Genomic DNA, 25,298 nt, shown 5'->3' on the forward strand with positions numbered 1-25,298 from the left:
TAGGGGTGCCCACCCGGACTCAGAGGGAATCTTGCTGGCACAATATCGTCTCTCAGCTCACCTTGTTCTGTTTAGGGACTTTGCCTCGCCCCAGGGGGAATGCGCCCTGGTTTAGAGCCCTGCCCCAAGCTCAGAGGAACCACGTCTTGTCTTGGTTTCGAAATCAAGCTCAGAGGAATCGAGTCTTGTCTTGGTTTAGGGATTTTGCCCTGAATCTCACAGAGACGTGTCCTTACTCTTTTCCCTATAAATGATTCTTTATATTCTCCGTTTCCGGTCCTTCCCTTACGGCAACCTAATATACTCACCCTGTGTGCCGTCTGGGAATTACCGGAGACCTGGAGAATCCTGTCGACTATGCCAACTGTTGTGAGAAATTCTTCATCAGAGAAGCAGGACACAGTCTTGTACAGATTCAGTTTTATTGAGCTCAATAAGTCCAACAAATGCACACCGGGTCTGCTCCACAGAACAGACAAACTGCAAGGGTTTCCAAGCTCTTATATATACAATCAAAAGAAAGTTTCACAATCTGAGTGCTTGTCCTGTTATTTGATAATTACTTAATTTGTAATTACTTCTTGTACTACTCTGTCCTACTCTGTCTTGCTCTAGGTTCTGTCCTTTGATATGCAGCAGACATTGGTCTGGTTTATCCTGTTTGTGGGTGTTGTTCCTGTCTTTTATTATGTAGCATTAAGCCACTGGGGCTGCTAAAGCAGGTCAGCTTTATGGCATCTTAGTTTAACTTTTGTTTGAGGCTTGATTAACAGACCCCATCAACACCTCTCACAGTGTGCTTAAGTGGTGATACTGTGATGCTGGATAAGTGAGATATATACGTCCCACTTCAGTTACAATGGACTTCACGGGGCTCTTAGGAAGGTTCAAAGCTTTGCCAATCTTTTTATAACCTTCTCCAGCTTTTCTCCTCCTAACAACTTTATCTCAAAGCTCCACAGGCAGCTCCTTGGTCCTCATGACAGAAGGACTGATCTGATCTGCTGTTTTAGTTGTGAGACCTTACAGTTAGTGATATTTATTGTGCAATTTATCGAGCAAGTGAACACCAGTGAATTTGAAAGGAACACAGGTGTACCTTGTTAACATTATTTAGTTTGACCTCAAGATAATAGACCCAAATTAGGTTGTTAAAACAAAGGGAGTGAATACTTATCAATTAAGTAATTTTCCATTTTTATTTAATAGATGACTTCAGAACTATATTTAATTTCATTTTAACATTATAAACAATGGGGCATGAATACTTTCTGAAGGCACTGTATATGTTGCTTGTCTTGTTTAAAAAATAGTTTGCATTGAAAAAAGAACATAAAAATATGGAATTACTATTATGGAATTATTACTAATGGTGCCAAAATAAATTTTCTTATTAAAAGAGATTCATACAATATCTTGTTCTTTATTATTTACCCTTTATTGTATAAATATTTATTGTATTTGATATATATCCTCTCTGGGGAAAATACACTTTAGATTGTGCAACAAAGACTTTGAGCTTTTGTTTGTAGAATTTAATCAGATGTGTGACTTTTTTTTTCCTTAAGAGTGACAGTTAAGGATCTTAATCTGTTTTATACACATTCTGTGTATAACATGGTAAGTTGAAAGCTATTACACAATTACAAGCCTATCCAATGAGAACAGTCTTAATTGTAAAATTAAACAAGACTAAAATTAACATTCCAAGACTATAAGGAATTAAATTCAATTGACAATGAAATTTATTCAGTTTAGACCTAATTCATTTTAAAATTGAATAAAACTAAAAACATTTTATTATACACATAAATTAAACTCTGTGACAAGAGCTATTTCTATTTGAGTCAACCGTAAATAATAGTATAGTCATAATTTAATTGACCAGACGAACTCAAAAGTGGGTGAGTACAAAGTGACTGTGACTAATAGATATTTTAGGAACAAGTAAAGGTTTGTTCCATGCTGAAAAGAGAAGAAAATAAACGTTTCGGCTGTGGAGCCTTCTTCGGATGTCACATGCCTACTTGAACTGAAAGACATTTTAGTTGACTGATAACTGACCTGGTGACTAGATTGGTGTTTTTAAGTCACCTGACTGGAAAAAACATTCTAACTGCAGCTGAATGGTTACTCTCCTATGTGAATGTGCTGGTGTGATTGCAAGTGGCTTATCTGACTAAAACTATTCCCTCGCTGACTTCAGCTGAACGGTCTCTCTCCTGTGTGGATGCGCCGATGGGATTTTAAGTCACCTGACCGACTAAATCTCCTCCCACACTGACTGCACCTGACTGGTTTCTCTCCTCTGTGAATGTGCTGGTGCCTTTTTAAATCATGTGATTCTCTAAAACTCTTTCCACACTGACTGCAGCTGAATGGTCTCTCTCCTGTGTGAATGTGCTGATGTCGTTTTAAGAGATGCAAGTAACTAAAACTCTTCCCACACTGACTGCAGCTGAATGGTCTCTCTCCTGTGTGAATGCGCTGGTGGGTTTTTAAGTCACCTGACCGAATAAAACTCTTCCCACACTGACAGCAGCTGAATGGTCTCTCTCCTGTGTGAATGCGCTGGTGCCTTTTTAAGTCACCTGACCAACTAAAACTTTTCCCACACTGACTGCAGCTGAATGGTCTCTCTCCTGTGTGAATGCGCTGGTGGGTTTTTAAGTCACCTGACCGAATAAAACTTTTCCCACACTGACTGCAGCTGAATGGTCTCTCTCCTGTGTGAATGTGCTGGTGGGCTATTAAGCTACTTGAATGACTAAAACTCTTCCCACACTGACTGCAGCTGAATGGTCTCTCTCCTGTGTGAATGTGCTGATGTCGTTTTAAGTGGTGCAAGTGACTAAAACTCTTCCCACACTGACTGCAGCTGAACGGTCTCTCTCCTGTGTGAAGGTGCTGGTAGGGTTGTGAAATTCTAGACTGACAGAAACGCTGCTTCTCCCTGTGCCATAATGGCAGTTTGTCCACTCCATCTGAGCAAGGCCTTGAGTGATTCTTCCTCATCCTCTGATAGTGCTGGGGTCTCTTATTCTGCAAATGCTCCATGGAATGGCCTTGCTCTGTGTGCTGAAACTGAGCTGTGTTTTCTCCACCGTGACCTTCAGTGTGCTGCTCAGCAGTGTGAATCATCTGGGGCTCCTTCTCCAGCTCTCTGAAACTAAAACCGTCCAGTTCATTCAGTTGTTCCTCTCTCTGCTCAAGAACAGACATACTCTCCAGTTCATTAAAACTTTCAACAAGTTTCTCAGTAACCAGATTATTAAACCTGTGTGTAAAGTCATCAGATACTAAGGGATCATATGGTTGTTTGAGACTCTGCAATGACAGTCTCTCCACTTGAACAGAACAAGGCCTAATTATCAAGCCCTGTAGGAGCTGCTGTTGCTCCTCCCTGTACTGACTCTCCTCTCGGTGCTGTATCTCAGTACTGTTCTCTTCACCAGGGACATCAGTCTGCTGCTCTGCAGGGTCAATCAACTGGGGACCCATGTCCTGCTCTGTAAGATTAAACTCACCCAGTTCTTCTTTGTGCTCTTGTACAGAGATACAGCCCAGTTCATTACAACCTTGTGTAGTATTGTTTGTGTCCAGATTATTCATCTTCTCTGTAAAATCATCACATACTAAGAGTCCAGGTGTCTCACTCTCAGACTTCATCTGCATCATGGGCACAGAGTCCAGAACCTCAACAATCTGTCTGCTCTCTGTGTGCTGCTCACTGAGAGTCTTTTTCCCTTCTGGAGCAGTGAGCGCTGTCTCCTGCATCAGACTGGAGCCCCACTCCTCCGCACTGTGCTTCTGTTCAAGAGGAGCCCTTTCCCCAGCCTCAGAGAGAGCACGGGCCTCTGAGCCTGTAAACACAGAACAAGACAAAATCTTTATAATAATAATAAAAAACTTTATTTTATATAGTGCCTTTAAAGGTGGCTTCTGAAAGCATTTTACAGAATGCCAACACAAAATAAGCACGATGAGAACACATAGTTAGAGGAGACAGTAGATGGCGGTACTAAATACAGTAGGAGCAGAGGGGTAAAGAACAGTTCAATGAAGGGTCTTCTAAAGAAGAAGGTTTTGAGTCTGGATTTGAAGGAGTTTAGAGAAGGTGACTCTGTGATATCCTTGGGGAGAGAGTTCCAGAGCTTGGGGGCATAACAGGAGAAGGCCATGTCACACATTGATTGTAGACAGACTGGGGGACAGATAGGAGAACACAATTAGAAGAGCGAAGGTTGTGACGTGGGGAGTAGGGTGATAAACCAGACAGGTACTGAGACATGCAACTTGACAGGAAGCCAGTGCAAGGACTCCAGGATAGGAGTAATGTGAACACTTCTTCTAGACCTGGTCAGGATTCTGGCTGCCGAATTTTAGACATACTGAAGTTTGATCAATGTGGAGAGAGTAGAGCATTACAGTAGTCGATTCAAGATTAGACAACACTTTTCAGCCACAGTTAGTGATAACATAGGGCGTAGTGGAGCAATATTTTTGCTGCACATATGGGTCAAACGTCAAATATCATCCCTAAGTTTTTCAATATAGACTGAAGCTCAAGTATAAGATTATCTACAGATAGAGTTACAGCATTGGTTTTACAAAGTTGATGGGTGGTGCCAATAAGCATGACTTCAGTCTTGTCATAGTTAAGATGAAGGACATTTTGAGTCATCCAAGATTTTATATGGGAGATGCAACTAAATAGAATAGAGACAGACACATTAGCGTCAGGTTTGGTATGGATGTATATTTGAGTATCATCAGCATAGTAGTGATAGCTGAGGCCATGTGATCTAAAAAGCTTTAAACTACACACATGCATACAAGTACACTCACAATCAATTTGGGTTGTTTACACATAGCGGAATATGTGGGTATAAGGGGGTGTTCTGATTTAGCTTTGTCAGAAACCTAACTACCATGTAAAAAGTAAGTCTACTGTAATAATATCACAATCACATTACATTTACATTAACAGTGCACTGAGAGAGAGAGAGGGGTTAATACAGACACATTGACTGGACACTATAGTAACACTACAGTGAGAGAGAGGGCTTTATACAGACACTGACAAACTGGAAATAAAAGCATATTAACACTGCATTGACAGAGGGGGGTAAATACAGACACTGGACATAACAGTACATCAACACTGCACTGAGAGAGAGGGGTGAATACAAACAGACTGACTGGACACTACAGAACATTAACAATGCAATCAGAGAAAGGGGTTAATACAGACAAACTGACTAACTGGACACTACAGTGCATTAACACTATACTGAGAGAGAGAGGTTAATACAGACACTGACTGGACACTACAGCACATTAACACTGCACTAAGTGAGAGGTTAATACAGACACTTTCTGGACACTACAGTACATTAACACTGCACCGAAAGAGAGGTTAATACAGGCAGGCTTAGTGGACACTACAGCAAATTAACACTGCACTAAGAAAGAGGGGTTAATAGAGACATGCTGACTGAACACTACAGCACATGAACACGCACATTAACAATGCACTGAGAGATAGAGGTGGGTTAACAGACAAATTGACTGCACACTACAGTACATTAAAACTACACTGAGAGAGAGGTGTTAATAGATACATACTGACTGGACACTGCAGCATATTAGCACTGCACTGAAAGGGGTTAATACAGACATGCTGACTGGACACTCCAGTATATTAACACTGCACTGAGAGAGAGGGGTGGATACAGACAGACTACCTGGACACTACAGCACACAAACACTGCAATGAGAGACGGGTTAATACAGACACATTGACTGGACACTCCAGAATATTAACACTGCACTGAGAGAGAGGGGTGAATACAGACAGACTACCTGGACACTACAGTACTTTAACACTGCACTGAGAAAGAGGCATTTCTACAGACACGGACAAACCTGAAATGACAGTACATTAACAATGCTCAGAGAGAGGGGGGTTAATACAGACACACTGACTGGACACTACAGCACATTAACACTGCACTAAGTGAGAGGTTAATACAGACACTTTCTGGACACTACAGTACATTAACACTGCACCGAAAGAGAGGTTAATACAGACAGGCTGAGTGGACACTACAGCAAATTAACACTGCACTAAGAGAGAGGGGTTAATAGAGACATGCTGACTGAACACTACAGCACATGAACACTGCACTGAGAGAGAGGGGTGAATACAGACAGACTGACTGGACACTACCATGCATTAACACTATACTGAAAGAGAGGGGTTAATACAGACACTGACTGGACACTACAGCACATTAACAATGCACTGAGAGAGAGAGGTGGGTTAACAGACAAACTGCTTGCACACTACAGTACATTAACACTACACTAAGACAGAGGGGTAAATACAGACACTGATTGGGCATAACAGTACATTAAAACTGCACTGAGAGAGAGGAGTTAATACAGACACTGACTGGACACTACAGTAAATTAACACAGCACTGAAAGAGACAGGAGTTAATACAGACACACTGACTGGACAGTGCAGTACATAAACAATGCACTTAGAGAGAGAGAGGGGTTAATACAGACACACTGAATTAATATTCCAGAGGAGTTAATACAGACACAGACCCTGGAGGACGGTAAAATCTAAACCAATCAAAATTTTTTTTATTTACACAATCATTAGTATACATATAAAATCTAGACCGATACAACGTGAAAACAATATTTATACATGTTGTTTTCTAATGACGTTGGATTACAAATTGATTCAGTGGAACAATTGTTGAATGTGAACGAGGTGTTTTCAGCACCGTAACCGGACAAAACAGTTCAGTTTCCAGTAAAGAATCCCGTTGCTACATCACACGTCTTTCCCACGTCACTCTGCATCTCTCCACTATATTCTCACCTCTTTCGGAAAGTTTATTTGATGGCAGTTTGATACTTTGTTAGAATGCGTACTGATAATGAGAATGTTCACTATTGTGAGATGTTTTCTTTAAAATAAAGTTTGTTATTTAAAAAATCTCACCAGTGAGTTAGTTATAGACACTGGTTTTTAACACACACACACTCTGACTTCATACAAGTCACCACACTGACCTGAGAGCTGCAGTTCCGTGTCCATTTCTTCTTTTATTTCTGCAGTGACTTCAAAGGGAAGCGTGTGTCCAACACGATCTGTCTGTCCCTGATCTCCTCTTGTTCCCGTCTCCTTCTCCCACAGCTGCAGTCTCCACTTCAGGCTCTCGTTTTCCTTCTTCAGCTGCGCCATTTCACTCCCGACACTGTCCTCCACACACTGTGTGATTTTAAACACGGCCCGTCTCACCAGGATCTGGGAGACGCTGAGGAGTTTGTCTTGAAACTCGTCCTCAGAGTCAGAAATCCTGTTTCGGAAAACTTCTGAAACTTCATACACGATCGATTTGAGCAAAACCTGCATGAAAGAGTCAAGCTGGGTTTGCAGATTTAACAAGCACTCCGCCATCCTTCTTCAGAGTCGGTCAGAAACAAAGGCTGACTTTCGAAGTTTAAACAGAACAGCTTCTTTATTTTTACTCTTCACAGACTCTGTTGTCAGAGCTGTGCTCTGTTCAAGCATAAACACAGCCGACGAGACGTTACGTATTCAGAACCTGAAGTCATTTAACAAATTATCTAAAGAAAATGATTCACTCACCCACACGTGGGTGAAATACACGCAGTGTCGCGCAGTATGATGACGTCATTCGTTAGCGCGGCCGCGGCTTCAAGACAACCGAGAAGCGGAGCTGAGAAAGAGGAGTTTCTTCAGCCGGATATAAACTTCACTGCACCTCCTATCGCCACCTAGTGAAGAGGAGTGAATCACCTGCGACATGCGCCTTTCGTAACGAAACAGATTCATTTTTTTGCCCTTCCACAACCCTCCTCCCCTCCTTTTGAGAAAACGTCTCAAGTGGATTTTTGTTCTACATCTCCCTATGCAGGTTTTTGGTTAAAGAAAAATAAAAAGTCCTTTTCTTGCTAGCTGGCAGTATTTCTTCTGCACCGTTAAGCAAGATTTGTATTTCATATTTTGCAAATTGTATGAATTCCTCAAAAAACAAGTTGTTCCAGAAAGGAAATAAATACTTGCATTTAACAAAATCAAGCCATATGTGATTGTCCTTAATGATAAATTCTGTATGACAAGAGAGGAAGAAAGGCACCTCAGGATTTCGGACACAGGATATCCTGTTCACTGAGAGAAGTTTTAACCATCTGGCAGTTTTCATGTCCAAGGAGCTCAATGTGCTCTCTGTGTACAGCAGCATGTCTTCTACACCCGCCACTGAAGCATAGCACAAGCTTAGCTTCTTGATATCTCCCAGAGACGCGCAGAGACCTTTTGGTGGGCAGTAGCTCAAAAGGGAGAAGGGGCACTTTCTGGGGCAGGATTTGTTACCTTAGAGTATCCTGGACACAGTTCAATGCCCTCTTGTATTTCTGTGTTTTTTATTTTACAGGAAGTTTTAATGTGACTTCAGAGGTATCATAATATTCACAACCTCGGCATATAAAAATTGTGGTCCATAATTGCTGATTATGTTTTATGATTAACAGACAAAAAATTACACCCCTTCTACTGAGCATATTCTTATTACCATCTAATTACATGCAATTCCAAATGCAATCTCTTTCCATCTGAAGAGTAAGAGTTCACATTTTTGTATCTTCACATGAAGCAAAGAATGACACAGAGGTGGGTGTGGAACAATGAACTATATATTAAAGTAAAGTTTGGTTGTAGAGAACATTACACTACCGATCCGACATCTTACTCTCACACTAGTTCTCACACTAGTTCTCTTCAACTTCAACTTTCAACTGGCGCCAGAACTATAACAGCCAGGTTACAACTTAGGAAAATGGTGTAAAGCCATCTGATGAACTATTACTTGTAATTCCAATATTACTTTTACATTAATTTATATATATATATCACTTTACTACGCTCCCTCCTTCTAAAGCTAACAACTCTTGTTTCTCAATAAATGTTCAGAGTATGGAATAGCAGATTTTTTTTTTACACAACGGCAAATTCCATAGTCTAGGAAGTTCAGGGTAGACTGCCTGACTTCGTGAGATCAGAACACATTCTTGCCCTTTCCGGAACACAATCTCACTCCAATGTAACATAGTCTTTCAAGGAGGTGGGAGAACATCTCATTCAGTGCAGCCGGTAAGTCTCCACTCTCTGGGAATGCCTTCTCTGGTTCCTGCGGTGCCCCAGCAGGACCACATTCTGTATCAGAACTCTCCTGAGACCCAACGAGTTCTTCTGGAAGAGGCTCCAGCTCTTCTTGGCATTCTCTATCTCGCTCTGAGGATCTATCCGGTGATGGACTGGGATCTAAATAACATTTTCTTATTTGATCAACATGTCACCACATTTTCTGTCCATTTCCTAGAATCATTGTATATGACACAGGGCCTGAGCACATCTCTATGGAAGCAGGTATCCATTTTGGCCCCAAACCATTTCAGCAAAGTTTTGCACGAACACAGGATCTCCTGGTGAGAAACTTCTCTTTTTAGCTGTTTTGTCATGATTCAATCTTTGTTATATTTGCTTCCATTCTATTTTAGTCTTAAGGTCTGGTTTGAGTAAATCAAATGCAGATCTTAGTCTTCTGGACATCAGCATTTCTGCAGGTGATAATCCTGTTGTTACTTGAGGCGTGATACGGTAACTGAACAAGAACCTCGAAACTCTTGTCTCCATACTATCTCCTTGCATTTTTCTCATCCCCTCCTTGAAGGTCTGGACAGTTCGTTCTGCCAACCCATTAGAAGAAGGATGGAAGGGTGTAGATGTTACATGGTGGATTCCATTTTGCTTCATGAATGTAGTAAACTCTGAATGATGTGAAACATGTGCCATTGTCTGACACAACATCTGCGGTAATCCATGGGTACTGAAGCTTCATCTCAGCTTTTCGATCGTTGCCTGTGAGGTGGAAGTCTTCATGGGGTAGACGTCCATCCACTTTGAATGGGCATCGATGATCACAAGAAACATATGTCCAAGGAATAATCCTGCGTAGTCCACATGAATCTGAGACCATGACTGTTCAGGCCATTCTCAGGGGTGTAATGGTGTGTTCGGTGGCACTTTCCTATTTTGCTGACATTTGCTACATCTATTAACTTCTCTCTCTATATCTTGATCCATCCGTGGCCACCACAAGTAAGAACGGGCTAAGCCTTTCATCTTAGACATCCCTGGATGCGACTGATGTAACATTTTTAAAAGACTGTCCCTGCGGAGGGATGACTAATCTCGCTCCCCACAGAATACATGCATCATGTACACTCAGAGCCAGTCGTCGTGAGTAGTACAGTGTGAGTTGGGGACCTGTTACACGAGGCCATCCTCGTTAGATGTATTCATGCACTTGTGACAGTGTGACGTTGATTTGTGCCATGTTTACTGGTCCAACATCATGTCCAACATTAGATCTTAGCCTTGTAACTCTTCGTCCTCACCTTTTTCTGTAGAACTGGAAGTCTACTAAGTAAATCTGCATTGCTGTGGTCTTTGCCCGGTTTGTAGGCAATTTTGTACTCATATGTACAGATGCATCCATTAAAAATGCGCGGTACAGACCCGCGGTACGGTAATCTACCCACAAGTGATTGGCTGGCCAAAATGACCGACAGGGGCACTCGTGGTGCATTGGTTGGTAGTGAAAAGATTTAATCATTTAATGTCTTTACTGTGCACATTTTAATCCGCTTAGTTTTGAATATTTATATGGAATTTTACCACTAAAGGGAAATTTTAGTAGCTGAGCATAAAAAGAAGAGGAGCATAATGCATCTGAAGGTCATAAACGATATTCATTTAGGAACATAAACATTACTGTATGTACGTAAACTGTACTGTGTATGGCTGGTCTTGGTAGTTTAAAGAAAAAATACACACCAGTCTTCCATTTCTCCCTAAACATTTTAAGTATGAAAGTTTTATGAAACGGTACCCAAATATGCGATTGCTGTATAGAATGAATTTTAATTTAAAAAAATGATTTAACACGAAAATTAAGCTTTTTACATCTTCCGCCTGAGAACAGTCACCCGTCGCTACCCAACGCAGAAACATAGCCACTAACTAGCAAAGAGAGGACATTAGCTAGCCAATATGATAAAGAAATAAATTATTATTTTGTTTATTTCTTTTGCACATTTATTTGAAGATTTCCATCGATTGTACAAGCACTTGGAAACTGTCCAATCCCTAGTTCATCAGGCATTTTCTTTTACGCTGGCCGGCATTCTCCCGGCCTGGCGCCGGTCTGTGTCTTCTAGGATATAATGCCAGCGAACCCTTGTTTTTATGTCAACTATAACAGACAATCTCCTTCGCTTTTAACCGAGCGTATAACCCCTCTGATTGGAGAAAAAAGACGTGCCGGTTTGCTATACATACTGTACCAGGAAGATGATTTCTTTCTATTCGAAACGTGTATTTTAAAAGTTTAAGAAGTAAAAACCTTAAAGCGTACACAGATTTCTAAACTGATCAGGATCATTATCTTTGTCTTATCCATAATAATGTTCACCGCTCTGTCCAGCAAATTAATAATAAACTTTATTTTATATAGCGTTTTAAATGAATAAGTAATTAGATTGCTCATAAACCTAATCACTTTTTCTACATAAACACAGTGTAATTGTTCTCTGAAAATGCCTTTTCTTTTTATTTAGGCTCAGATTTCAACTACAGATCGTATTATTATAAACTTTCTTGGAAAAAAATGTCTTTTACATAAACCATGTTTGCTATTAATTCATTTAGGGCTAGAATATGTTCATTGTCTTCCAATCGAGTCGACTTGATATTAGTAGCTTGCCACGCCCGGACTGTTACACCAACGCATTAGCACGTTAAAGCGATTTCATTGAGGAGCCTAGCTTTCTTAACTAGTAAGTACTGTACTTCCTTTGTTTTGGAGGGAGGAGGTGTCTTTCACTGGAAATCTCGCTCCCTTCTACTTTGAAAATGCCTGTGAAACCGGTTTTAATTCATCACAGCCAGCACTCCCGCAGAGAGGGGGGTTGTACTCGTTAATGTAGCCGGAACACATCATTATATCTCATTTTGTATTTCTATTAAAAAATCGTTTGCCCAGCCTAACACTATTGTTGTCATTGTTTTTATCCTGTAAAGTGCTTTGAGGAGCACAGCTTTCTCACCACTTAGATTACTTTTTGATACCATCCTTACACAAAGCAGAAACTTCTTGTATTTTCCGATGACATACAAGTGGAAAGATTACAGATTTTAATCATCTTTTTTCTGAACCAGAGAAAATCTGATCATGTTTCTCTATAACAATAATAAAAAACTTTATTTTACATATCACCTTTAAAAGTGGCATCTCAAAGCAATACAGTAGATGTAAACCAAAGATTACAAAGTAAATACCCAGACAAACGCAAACACGTTTTTAATAAAATGCTTTTATTCATTCAGCAGAGAGAGAGCGTAAAACCTGGGCGTAACAGCTGTTCCTTTTTCTGATCACTCGCTCTCTGGATAAACGTCTCACCTGTCCTGTTCTTTGTTTCCTAATTTGCTGATTATGCCTTCTGCGATCCACTCCTGCCCTCACACCTAAAGAAGACTATTTTAAATTTCTTTGCGCGGTCCATTGTGCAATTAACCCTTGTATGTGCTGTCCTTAAGTTGATATCACATAAAGGTGATATGTAAAATAATGTTTTTTATTATTGTTATAGAGAAACATGATCAGATTTTCATTTTTCTTTAAAGTACTGAGACCAGCCATATACTGTATGTTTAAGTTCCAAAATTAATATCGTTTATGGCCTTCACACGCGTTACAGTATGCTCCTATTCTTTTTATGCTCAGGTACTAAGATTTCCCTTCAGTGGTAAAATTCCATATAGATATTCAATACTTAAATGGGCACAGTTAAGACATTAAATATACATATACCTACTGTATACAGTACAGTTTGCATACGTAATATGTTTATGTTCCTAAATCAATCTCTTTTATGAGCATGTGAAAGGCATGGTGAATCGATTCTCAAAAATTACTGTACTTTGCATGATTGGTAACAAATGCGAGATTGTGAAATGCTGTGGTGTTACTTTTACAAAGACGGTCAATGAAAAAAGGAATGTGGACCAGGGCAATACTTTGAGTTTACAGCTTGTCCAAGGTCATTCATTATTAATACTATTAGTAATATCTTTGTTAAAGACTTTGATGGCTACAGCTCAAACATGAGAGGTTGAGCTTTATTAGCTCCACCTTGCGGAAATTCCGGATACTATTATTTTGCTAGCGGTATTATGGGTTGTTGTTTTTTTTTGCAGTTTTATCTAGAACAAGCGATGCTTAAACCTTTGTCTGATTCTTGTGAAACTATCCACACGACAGTTACCTACAATAGGAGTTGACTTCAGTGATGTCACTGATGGGATGTTTCTAAAAATCCATCCTCTGTAAAACGTCTTCTCTAGTTGTCCTGCATATGTATTCGCTAATGAAGCTGTGTGTTCTGAGCCTGGATCTCTACATTTCTGTATGAACCAGCTTAGAGGGCTAAAGACAGCTTGTGTTTAAATTGAGTGTAAGGTAATTTATGCTTCTAAAGTCATGGTCAGCATTTATTATTGTACTGTGCTGTAAACTTGTTCTGTGCCTAGTCACATTATTTTATAGCGTTTTTATAGCGTTATCAAATCTGGTGGCGCTGTGTGTTAGTTTCCTGACTCCCATGTCACATGGTCTGTGATTGAATCCCATGGAACTACAGTATGACTTTATATTTTAACAAACATTTCTTTGAAAAAATGAAACGTTTCCCTTGGTCAGAGATTAAATAAAACCTCACTCGCACCAAACAAATTTATATTTCTAAATATCACAACATGATCGAATTTAAGTCTTTTTAATAACAATGAATAGTCACCTATGCGTTACAAAATAAACATTTATATTGATTTGAATCGCGTTTTGATTTAAATCGTAAACACGTGTTTAAATATATGTGTTTAAAGGCGATATACTGTATAAAAGCGCTGATTCTTATGGAGTGTGTTCCGCCGGGGATTCAAAAAATTTATTTTTTTTAATCACGTATCTAAGGAAAATTGCAGTATAACTTTGTTCATGCACAAACAGTGGCATGTTACATTATAATTTGGGTGTCTCCCCTTGCCAGAAAGCTCTAAATTGCATTTTGAGTGCGGTTTTTTACTTTTTCTAAATTGCAACCCATAAATAAAGCTGATAAAGCTTAGACTAACTGTATTCTAAACTGTATTACAACGTAAATTGCAAAAATGCACTTGGAATCTGTCCAGGCCCTCCTACGAAAATTATTTAAACTGCGACACTGATCATTCATCTCTAAATAAACTTTATTTTATATAGCGTTTTAGGCGAATAGGTAATTAGATTGCTCATAAACCTAATCGCTTTTTCTACATAAACACAGCGTGATTGCTCTCTGAAAATGCTTTTCCTTTATATTTAGGCTAAGATTTCAACTATAGATCACATTATTATAAACTTTCTTGGAAAAATGTATTTTATGTAAACCATGTTTGCTATTAATTCATTTAGGGCTAAAATACGTTCATTGTCTTCCAATCGAGTCGAGTTGACATTAGAAGCTTGCCACTCCCGGACTGTTACACCAACGCATTAGCATGTTAAAGCGATTTCATTGAGGAGCCCAGCTACCAGTTAACACTGTACTTCCTAATTTGAAAATACCTGTGAAACCGGTTTAATTCGTCACAGCCAGCACTCCTGCAGAGAGGGGGTTGTACTCGTAAAGTAGAAGCAGGCGAGATTTCCAGCGAAAGACACCTCCCCCACCCCTCAAAAACCCAGTAAGCAGTACTGCCTTATTTTGAAAATTGATGTGTATTTTGTTTATGATAAAGAGGATAAACTGGGATGGGAGGAGGGTTTGGTTTTGCATAAGGGGTGGGATTATGATAATTGGAGGAATTTGCGAGAGTATAATGGTTTGATATATTTGTATTGTGGTCGTTATCTATGTTTTTGGTTGGTATAAAAAGAAAAAGCAAGTGATTAGGTTTATGAGCAATCTAATTACTTATTCGTTTAAAACGCTATATAAAATAAAGTTTATTATTAATTTGCTGGACAGAGCGGTGAACATTATTATGCATAAGACAAAGATAACGATCCTGATCAGTTTAGAAATCTATGTACGCTGTAAGGTTTTTACTTCTTAAACTTTTAAAATACACGTTTCAAATAGAAAGAAATCCTCTTCCTGGTACAGTCGCATGAAGAGAGAGGCGAAACAGCCCTACACAGCCCTGTCGCAGTACACGAATATAATCATATCGTTATTAAATTCTTTAGATACGCGATTCCATATTATATTAGCAGAAAAGCTTAAAACTACCACTTTTTCACACGCTATTTCACATGCTAGTTAAATATTTCGATGCTTGAAATGTTTAGGGAGAAATGGAATACCGGTGTGTATTTTTCCTTTAAAGTACCGATTCCTGGAATCTGACTGGCTGACACCCTTCTGAAGTGGTTCCATAAAATCTGGTATACGGAAAAGAAAGCATCGATAAAAAAAGCCTGGATTCTCATGTATCTCATACAAGTATCTTTTAATACAGTCTTTGCTGTGCTCTTGAGGATCCTTGTGATATTTTGAGCTCTAGTTGAATGATAAGTGTCGCATTTTAAATCATGTTCGTAGTTAGAAATTATGAAAGTTCTGTTCTGTTACAGTCTTGAGTGACACAAACCTTCTGTGGTACTGCTTTGCACTTCTGCAGGAGCCAGTTCAGCACACAAGGATCCTCAGGCAAACAAACGCTGCAATCGCTTGATAAAAGCCATTTCTCATCCTTTCTCTTAGTGTCAGTGCTCCTATTGTATGCAAAGGAAGCGACTTGAAAATGAAAGGTGTGATCATCTTAACGAGAGTCTTCATGAAGGCATGCGCTGGCTAGCCCTCCACTGGCAATTGACCGGCTTGTGAAGAAATCAATCTCATTCAATGACCATACAAATTGCACAGCTTAAGGCACATGAAGAGAAATATGTGTGCATTTGACACAAAACAATATTGCTTCACATTGTCCACAAAGCTATTTTGCTTGTCCGATCTCCTCTTCCTACTTTTCAGTGAACACAATTATTTCAGTTTCTTCTCTTGTATTTTCCTTATTATTTTACTGTCCCTTTCCCCCATGTGGAGATGTATCCACATCCGAAACCCCGTTTCACCCTGTGTTTGTGCCAGTTTTACAATCTGAGTAGGAGCCTGACTTGCAGAGGTCAAGTGGTGCAATCGATCAGTGTGTAGTACTTGCTTAGCTGTGTACGGTTGAGTCTAGCTGAGGTTGTGAGTTCAAGCCTCCCCTGGAGCCATTAAGCCTTCTGAACATTTTCCACCAATAAAAAGTTAATTCACAATAGCAGTTTCACTGTGACTTTGCAGGTATTCATAATGAGAGCAATGTTTTATATGTGATAAATTTCCACACCGGAAAATATTGGAGAGAAATGGCTTGTCACACTATTGGCAGCAGGCACTCAGACACAGAAACGTCCTGTCATTAAAGAAAATTCATAAAGAAGAGGAGTGACATCATTGCAAATGCGATATTTTCTGATGGCTGTTTTGGTTAATAATGATTGACGTGGGAATTTCTGCTGTCATTACTAGTAATAGTGATAAAAACAGAAGACTCACAGCTCTCTGGATGTCGGTCTGGACTCTTGAAAGTGTTTTTATTAGCAAGCAGCTCTGGACCTCAACACCTGTTGATGGGTCACTTCTGTCAGACACACCAGTGGACACTACTACTCTTAATACTTTAACAGTAACACTATAATTATAATTAATATTAACATTAATATGAACATTAAAACTGAAACTGTCAGTAGCGCGTTGTTATTAATGCTCACATGACACTACCATTAAAACTACCAGTTGTACTCTCACTAATGTTAAAATGAATACACTAGTAGTAGTATTAGTTGCTGCCCGTGACGTCACATACGCTCTCTGTGACGAATGCGAGACACCTAGACACATACAGTGACCTGCCGGCTGTTGCCGTGGTTACCATACTTGTTATTTATAAACACTGGAAAAAATGCATTTAAACTGTTACTTACATACATTTATCAACTTGGAATATAATTTTCTAGCTCTAGGATAGAGTTACCTAAATAATAATATGAATAATCATTGTTTAATTTTGGATTGAACATTATTAACACTAAACGCACTATGGTAATTGATCGATACAGTCTTTATTGACTGTTTTCTAGATATTTAAACAAGGTCAAGAAAAGAATCAGTACTCACCAATCAGTGAAGTTAATCGATTATTCTATGGTCCTTCAGTTGAATAAATTGGTTGTCGATACATAAGTGATCGATAATTCTCCTCCGTTCCCTCCGCGCGTCTCCCGCGGTCTCGCTCTCTGATCCCGACGCTCTGGCTGGTGTCTGTGACGTCACAGCGCTCTTTCTGACAGAGCAGAGCTGGAGGAGACTCCTGTCCGGAGCCCGGGGGGCTTTTCATACAAATATAACATCTAAAAAAAAAAAAACACACAGGACTGTGAAGAGAAGCGAATCATCACAGTTGGAGAAGGAGAGCGACGAACCTAGGAATAAAATTCATTAAACAGAAAAAAAAAAGTTTACATCGCAGATTATTGCGTTACAAAGCGTACCCATGTGGAGCAGTAGAGGACGAGCACGAGTCCCTGAAATAAGCGTTTTTTAAGAGTTTTACACGAATCTTCAGAGTAAAGAAGCCAGGAGGATCAGACTCCTGATCCTGGAGGTTAAAATGTGTATCCTGGTTTTATTTCCACCCAGCTCTCAGTTCCATTAGTGGTCTGATGATTTAAATTAACTGTATAACTGTTACCAGACTTAATCTAAATTGTAAATTTATAAGACTCTGAGAGACACTTGTGAGAGCAGCTGAATCCCAGGTCTGGTGTGGAATCACACACAGACAGGTCTTCTGTGTGATCTGAGTACCTCTGTTCAGAGCTAGAGACAGGTCAACTAGTCACTATTGTGGTCACGACCATCGGACCATTGGCTACTAATAATAAATATACTGATCAAAGTGTTAATACTGGTGTTTGTAAAATAAATACTAAGATAATTCCACACTCACTTGTGTTATAAAGCACTTAAAAAACATGTTTGGAAGCTGACATACAGTAAAGAAAGTAATACTGGAAGGGCTGGAAGTCCTGGAAAGGGTTAATAGAAGCTTCTTGACCTGGAGCAGAGCCCACAGCTGCCAGGTCAGTGACCCCTGAGCTCTGTTCACAGAGAGGAGTACCAGGAGCTCTTCTGTGTTTCTAAGAGGCTGTGAGGAAGGAGAAAATGGGGAGATGTGACCTGAGTCCAGGCTGTTCTGTCTGATATTATTCATGTAGCAGCACTGATTGTCTGAATGTCCTCTGGTTCTGGATTGTGAGGATAGAGAGAAGTATGGAGTTGAGCTTCTGTCTGAATGTGAGTCTAAGCTGTGAATCTGACTGAGAAGAGAATAATAATTTTTTATTCTGCCTCTGAAAATTTTTCTTCTTTGCCAAACGATGTTACATCCCAGTCAGATACTCTGCACAGACTGCCAGAGTGAGAGAAGAGGAGAGAGAGATGGACAGATAAAAGCACACGCAGCGAGAGAGACATATGTCTTGATTTACTTTGAAGCAACTGCTAATTTCCTTTCTGGAACAAGCTGTTTCTGAACTTCAATAAATTCATATAACTTTTGAAAGATAAAATACAAATCTTGCTTATCAGGACAGAAGAAATATTGCAAGAAAATGTTTTCTCCTTTTAACGAAAAGTGCAGAAAAACAATGGTAGTGCATCTCCGTCGGCTTGATTTAGCTTAATATAAGTATTCACTCCCTTTTCTGGAAATTACAGCCTGCGAAAGATGAAATAAAGTTCTTGTTTTTTCTTGGTCAGTGCAGAAAAAATACTGCCAACTGGCAGGAAAATGGCAGTATTTTATTTCCTTTAACTACAAACATGTGAAATGTGAAAAGCAAAGGGAATGTGTCCCTGTGCAGCTGTTAAACAAAGGGCTGGTGGTTCAAACCCACTCAGGGATGCGCTTCAGATTGTTCTGATGTAAACAATCTCTGCTAAAAACTGACTTGAAGGGATTTCTTTGCAAACTCTCTTGAATTTTGCAGGAAATCTTCGTGGTTTACTCGTGTGGAACTACAACAAGTAAACAATTAAGTACCTAAGTCAATGTCCAAGAAAACCATTTTCACGTGTGGAATTGTAGCCTCAACTGGCTGTCGGGAGAATTCATTTATACTGGACACCCGTTGTATCCTTAGCAAAAATATTTTAAAATTAGAAAACAGATTTGTTGGAGAACTGGACAATCTTTGACAATCATTATCAAATGAGCATTATACAAATGTGCGTTTATATTTTTAATATGTACCTTAATTGTAATATATATAAACACAATTGCTTTGATATGGATGTTAACTTGAAGGATTTGAGGAAACTATCAAGGATCGCAGAACAACCAAAGATACATTTAGGCATCTGCTATTTGGGCATCTGCTATTAAAGATTAAAGAGCACCGTAAGTGTGAAGCTTGCAGACACACGAGAGAAAAATCAGTTTTAACGCACTTCATTAAACGGATGGTGTGCTTATCAATCGTGCATAAGATACACATAGCAGAGGATGGTTTCAATCCATTGACCTCTGGGTTATGGGCCCAGCACGCTTCCGCTGCGCCACTCTGCTGACAGCTGTCGTATAGTGATTCAACACAACTACTCGATCTTTGCTTTCTAAAAGTGCGCCGGAGATGAAAGTTTAAACGGTAAACGCAGACGTCACTTTGAGCACTTGGTCTTTTATAGTACAAATCATCACACGCTGCTCTACATGGGCGTGTCTTCAAGATCGTTGAGAACCAAACCTTCTGCTTTCCAAGGCAACTGAATCTTTCGTCGTTATTTCCCAAATCTTCAATGAGAATCAGTGAAACGAAAACCAAACACATATACACACTCACGTCCTAGCTTGAAAGAAAAATGATGGAAGCATTTAAGAAATAACAAGAGCAGTCTGAACAGCTCCAGCTAATCAACTGCTCTAAGAAGTGATCGCTCCCTCTACACCCAGTTTATATCACTGAAAATGATTCAGGAAGCACAGCAAAGTTCTAAAACCAGCAAATGCATCTGCATACCTAAAACGTCTTTTTTTTTAAAAGCAAAATCTTCAGCTTTGAAAGATTGTCATCCATATATTTTCGTTTTTCTCTTTTTTACATAACACGCTTTCGAGAAATAAACTGTCTTGTAAATAAGGCTGTATTAGAAAATGTGTATCTAGGTTTGCTAAATTAAAATCGGCACATCCCAGTGGGCGAAATATGTAGAATATACATCAATTAAACGCACACCTTATACGTATAAATGGGCTCCGTAACTGGTCTAGAATGAAATTCTAATATATGAATATCGTTATACGTCAATTAGACGTCTATGATTATATGTTCATTATACATAAATGGTTGGAGTTCTATTATACGGATAAATTGAGAGGACTATCGTTAAAGGTCTGTTATACATCAAAGATAGATTTTATAGGTGTAGAAACTAGTAAATAAAGCCAATGATTTGTTTTAGAAATGTATTCTGAAAATATACAATTATTCACACCTTAAAAATATGTAGTTCAAATTATACATTATATACAATATTGTAATAAACAAATGGCTAATCATCATTAAAAACACAACTAGTAAACTTCAGTTACAAATTCTTGTAACATGGCAATATAAATATATAGTAATGACAAACAAACTAATTACATGAACACGCTAATATTTAACTGAAACCCACATTTCGATATCGATCATTTCTATATTTCCACGAAAATATTAGTAATGTAGCAAAAACGCTACTTTCTAATAAAGACAGAAATAAACTGTTTTGTGTCTCATGGTGATCCTCCTCTCCATCCTAATGAAAAGTTTAATATGATCCCTCGAGAAAAAAAAGGAGTCAATTTCCACCTGGAATGATTGATGCCCTATCAAACATTTTGTAATATCCCTGGAAGTTTATACAGTAGAATCCTGGTTCTTGGCTTAAGTTCAAGGTAAACAAGACTAAGGAAACGAATTGGAAACTTGATGTCGATCTGGAATTTAATTTACCCGGAACATTTCACTTCATTCGGCAGTACGTGCCAGAGAGCATCATCTGTCATCCCTTCGATAGCTCGGTTGGTAATGTGGAGGATTGTGGTGAAATTAGTGGGGAATCCTTAGGTCTCTGGTTCGCTTCCAGCTCGCAGGAAGGTGCTTTTTGTGTTCTTTAATTAAATAGTTAAAATAGCAAATCTGTTTCACTCAGACATTGATCAAAAGCTTAATAAACGCTGAAGCAGAGGCTCCTGTTCCGAATTCAGCTCACGTCTGATTGTCTTGTTTTGGCCAATATCTAATCTTTGAATTAAGGGAATACTCTGTTTGCTTTGTAATTAAAAAAAAAACATACAGTACAAATGTCAAGTTTTTGGTAGATATAAAGGTGTTCTCTGTTTTCAAAGGATAGGTACTTAATTGGCTTTATGATTTGGTATTTATTTTGTATCGTTGTATTATAAAGTTTGTGCTTTCTGTGTTTTTATCGTATTGCTAACTTATTTTTTAAACAAATCCTTACAAAGGCAAACACGGCACACATCTGTTTATACCAGCGGTAAATTGTACATTTTTATTAAGTAGAAGCTACTGTTCACTTTTGGGAGTATAACAGGTTCGATATAAAGTGGCAAAAATATAAAAGGGGAATATACCCCAGACTGCGTATAAAGTTCTCGTTGTGACTGTTGTTTTATTTTGAGATAAAAATGGCATACTGTGCACGAAATGTTGCAGAAACACAATCTGTTATTTTAATAATTATTATTTAAATAATTTGATCAAATTGAGGCCCCGGATCCAAATATTCAGTTCTGATTTTCTAAAGTGATATCTTCCCTTCTTCTCGTGGAAGTCACACGATGTGAGCAATTGTTTTTTTTTTTCACATTGTGATCCAAAGAGCCTCAGGCGCACAGTAACCAAACCAGGATGGATTCTGCTGGGAACCTACTGAGCTCATTCTCACTCCCTGTGCTGAAAACAGAATCAGCTCTTCGCCGAACACTGTCTGCAGCTGCTGGATGGTGCTCTGCGTCCTACTGCTCCAGCAATTACTTTGACTAAAGACGGATCACTTGTGTGCTTTTAACCTTCTCGCAGCTACAGGCGAGACTGAAGCTGGAGATGTGAAGGCACCTGCTGGTACTGTACATCTTCTCTAACTTTCACAATCGCGACAGACTTCTCTTTAAAAAAAATAAAAAGTAGATATAGCCCTGAAAAAGCATTAGCTTTATCAGTTTTTACATTAATCGATTTTGAATCACATTTTGATATTTGACATTTGATATAATTTTTATTGCATTTTACATAATAATAATTATTATTGCTTACACTTATATAGCGTTTTTCTGGACACTGCACTCAATGTGCTTTACAGGTAAGGGGAATCTCCTCCACCATAACCAACGTACAGCATCCTCCTGAATGAACACAGAGAGTCAGGACCTCGGTTTTACTTCTCAGCCGACGGACGGCACCTGTTTACAGTTTAGTGTCCCCATCATAATACTGGGGCATGAGGACACACATGGACCGCAGGGTGAGCGCCCACCGACAGAAACCAGATGGTTCCGTGTGTCGGGCTCGGCTGGGAGCAGGACAATGACGTCAAGGGGACAAAGTAGAGGAAATCAAAACGGTTCTATAAAAGACCTGTGTCAGCTGTCGGTTTGCACTCTGGACTCTAAATCCACCGTTCCAATTTCAAATCTCTCTAACACCTGAGCTGCGGCTTCTTCCGAGTACTTATTTGTATACTTATGTGTAAGTGTATAGATGAAACCTTTAATGTATTGTTGAGTTTAAATCAACATGCTTTACTAATACAAGAGAGAAGTATAGTATGAAGGATGGGACAAATTTATGATTTCTTGGAAGAAAACGGTTTTTATTTGCATTTGAAATGAAGCGGAATTTTAGGGCGACACACAAACCCTTTGTCTTTTTTAGAGATATTTTTAAACAGACAAAATTGTAGAAAACGTGTTTTTTGAGCACCACAATATCAGGGCCAGTTGCGTAATGAATAACGCGTCAGAGGATTATAGGTTCGACTCCTATTTGGCTCGTGTTGCGTTTATACCATTTACATTCCTTTATATAAATGAGCTGCACCTGAAAGCTATAGAAAACACTTTGGGTAAGTTGACGAAATTCGAAAGGCTGCAGACAACTTAACACTGTTCTGTCTGGAGATCAGCTCCCGCTCTGAACTAAATTGCAATGAAAAACCATGCGTAACAAAGCTGGAGAACAGCTGAACTTGTGCTCAGTACGGTGCTGAGGGTTCATTAGTGGCGTTGTTGTAATTAGCACAAACTGCACAGGCTCTGAATCAGCCCATTTCAATTAGTCTGATCAGTGTAGGACACGTTAATGTGGAAGTGCTGTTGTTTTTATTTTACATATTGTTAGCATTTTAATGAATTGTTAAAAGATTGATACACAAATCGCTAAATACGAAACGTAAAAAAACCCAACTGTAAACAATTGACCAATCATATTCCTGAATTTTAAATCTCTGGGTTTATCTGTGTCCGAGTGCCTGGTGTAGCTATTTTAAAAGCAGAGGCTATGATTTATTGTGGAAGTGCATTGTTGCCACTAAGGGAAAAAAATCCTGAGTTCTCTTAATTAAGAAATACCAAATTATCTCCTAATTGAGAGATAGCAACGATATCATATGTGTGTATGAACAACCTGTTACATTTGCAATGGCAGTACCTACAGGCTATCGATAGGTTTGCTGGCACTGTGGGTTTGTTGTTCCTGACAATGTGCACGCTGAGAAATGCGCACGGACTGACTTTCTTCTCGCAATGAAAATGTTACCGTTTGTAGCTCATGTAAACACAGTTTTAACCAGTAGCACACTCATATATCTCTGAATCAAGAACCAATGTGCCTTGGAATCCATTGTACCGCTTCAAACTGAAGTCAGATATTTAGTCTTAAAACTACATAACTCAGGATTTTTTTTTATTTTTTCCTTGATGGCAGCATTGGCTTCTGTAATTTAGATTCAACCACTGAAGAGGTTGGTTTTGTGTTTTTAGCTATTGAACATAACTGGTAAGTTTAAGTCAGTTCTTGTAACTCTTTCCACTCGAAAGAGCTGTATTAATACCGACGCACCTGTCTCCACAGGAAAGTTATTGCTGCCCCCAAACCAATGTACTGCAGCTTGTGGCCACGTGTTCCTGCTGTCAGCCTGTGATACCATGTTCGTCTTACGCCTTTACCATGCCAAGAACGGGATTTGAACCTAGACGAGCAGAGCACAATGGATTAGCAATCCAAAAAGTGACTCCTGTTTAATTTTCTTTTCGCTTGCTCGATTTGTGGTACGCTCCGCAATCCTTACAACGATAAACAAAACGACTTCATGTGCCACAGCATTCTGCTGCAGGTACGGTTTGCACCGTGTATTGGGCGAACCCGAATGAAATATTTCAAATATGTGAAGAATTTCATGAAACCTGAAAAAAGATCACAGCCAATGTCAACAGTTCAGAGCCTGTAGGTAGCTTCAACAGAACAAAACGATCTGAAGCCGCAATTCTTTCATAGAGTCTATTGTGACACTCTAACCACGCTGTTGCTATTACTGCTACTTCTGCTGCCGTTGCTTTAAACTCTACTCAGCGGGCCAGTAAAGTTGTACAAGGAATAGACTACTTTGAGCCGTCCAAGTTCCATTATATGAATTTAATAATAATAATAATAATAAACTTTATTTTATATAGCGCCTTTAAAGGTGGCTTCTCAAAGCGCTTTACAGGATGACAATAACAATAAATAAGAAGACTACAACAATAAATAAGAAAATTTCACAAGACAGGACACAATTATAATTACAACAATACAACAATAACAATAGAGGAGACCGTGGAAGATGGTATTAAGAAGAGCAGAGGGGTGAAGAATGGAACCAGTTAAGTAAAGGCTTTACTGAAGAAGAAAGTTTTGAGTCTGGATTTGAAGGAGTTTAGAGAAGGTGACTCTCTAATATCCTTGGGTAAAGAGTTCCAGAGCTTGGGGGCATAG

At 39.1% G+C, this 25,298-nt stretch overlaps 1 protein-coding gene across 2 annotated transcripts in view; it reads right to left on the minus strand.

Moving 5' to 3' along the window:
- Positions 1-1,416: 1,416 nt before the first annotated feature.
- LOC138242792 (zinc finger protein 271-like) overlaps positions 1,417-25,298 on the minus strand; it is a 781,993-nt gene continuing 758,111 nt past the window's right edge. Inside the window, exons 1-2 of one of the 2 annotated variants that reach the window (XM_069198342.1) lie at positions 7,096-7,702; positions 1,417-3,863 (exon numbers count right to left, since the gene is read on the minus strand). In XM_069198342.1, the coding sequence (XP_069054443.1) occupies positions 2,203-3,863; positions 7,096-7,483 (2,049 nt within the window). In that variant the 5' untranslated portion in view covers positions 7,484-7,702 and the 3' untranslated portion in view covers positions 1,417-2,202. Of the gene's footprint in view, positions 3,864-7,095; positions 7,703-25,298 lie in introns of those variants that run through there. The other variant, XM_069198343.1, reaches the window with a different exon arrangement.

Source organism: Lepisosteus oculatus, chromosome 14, assembly GCF_040954835.1.
Source record: "Lepisosteus oculatus isolate fLepOcu1 chromosome 14, fLepOcu1.hap2, whole genome shotgun sequence".
Taxonomy (NCBI): Eukaryota; Metazoa; Chordata; class Actinopteri; order Semionotiformes; family Lepisosteidae; genus Lepisosteus; species Lepisosteus oculatus.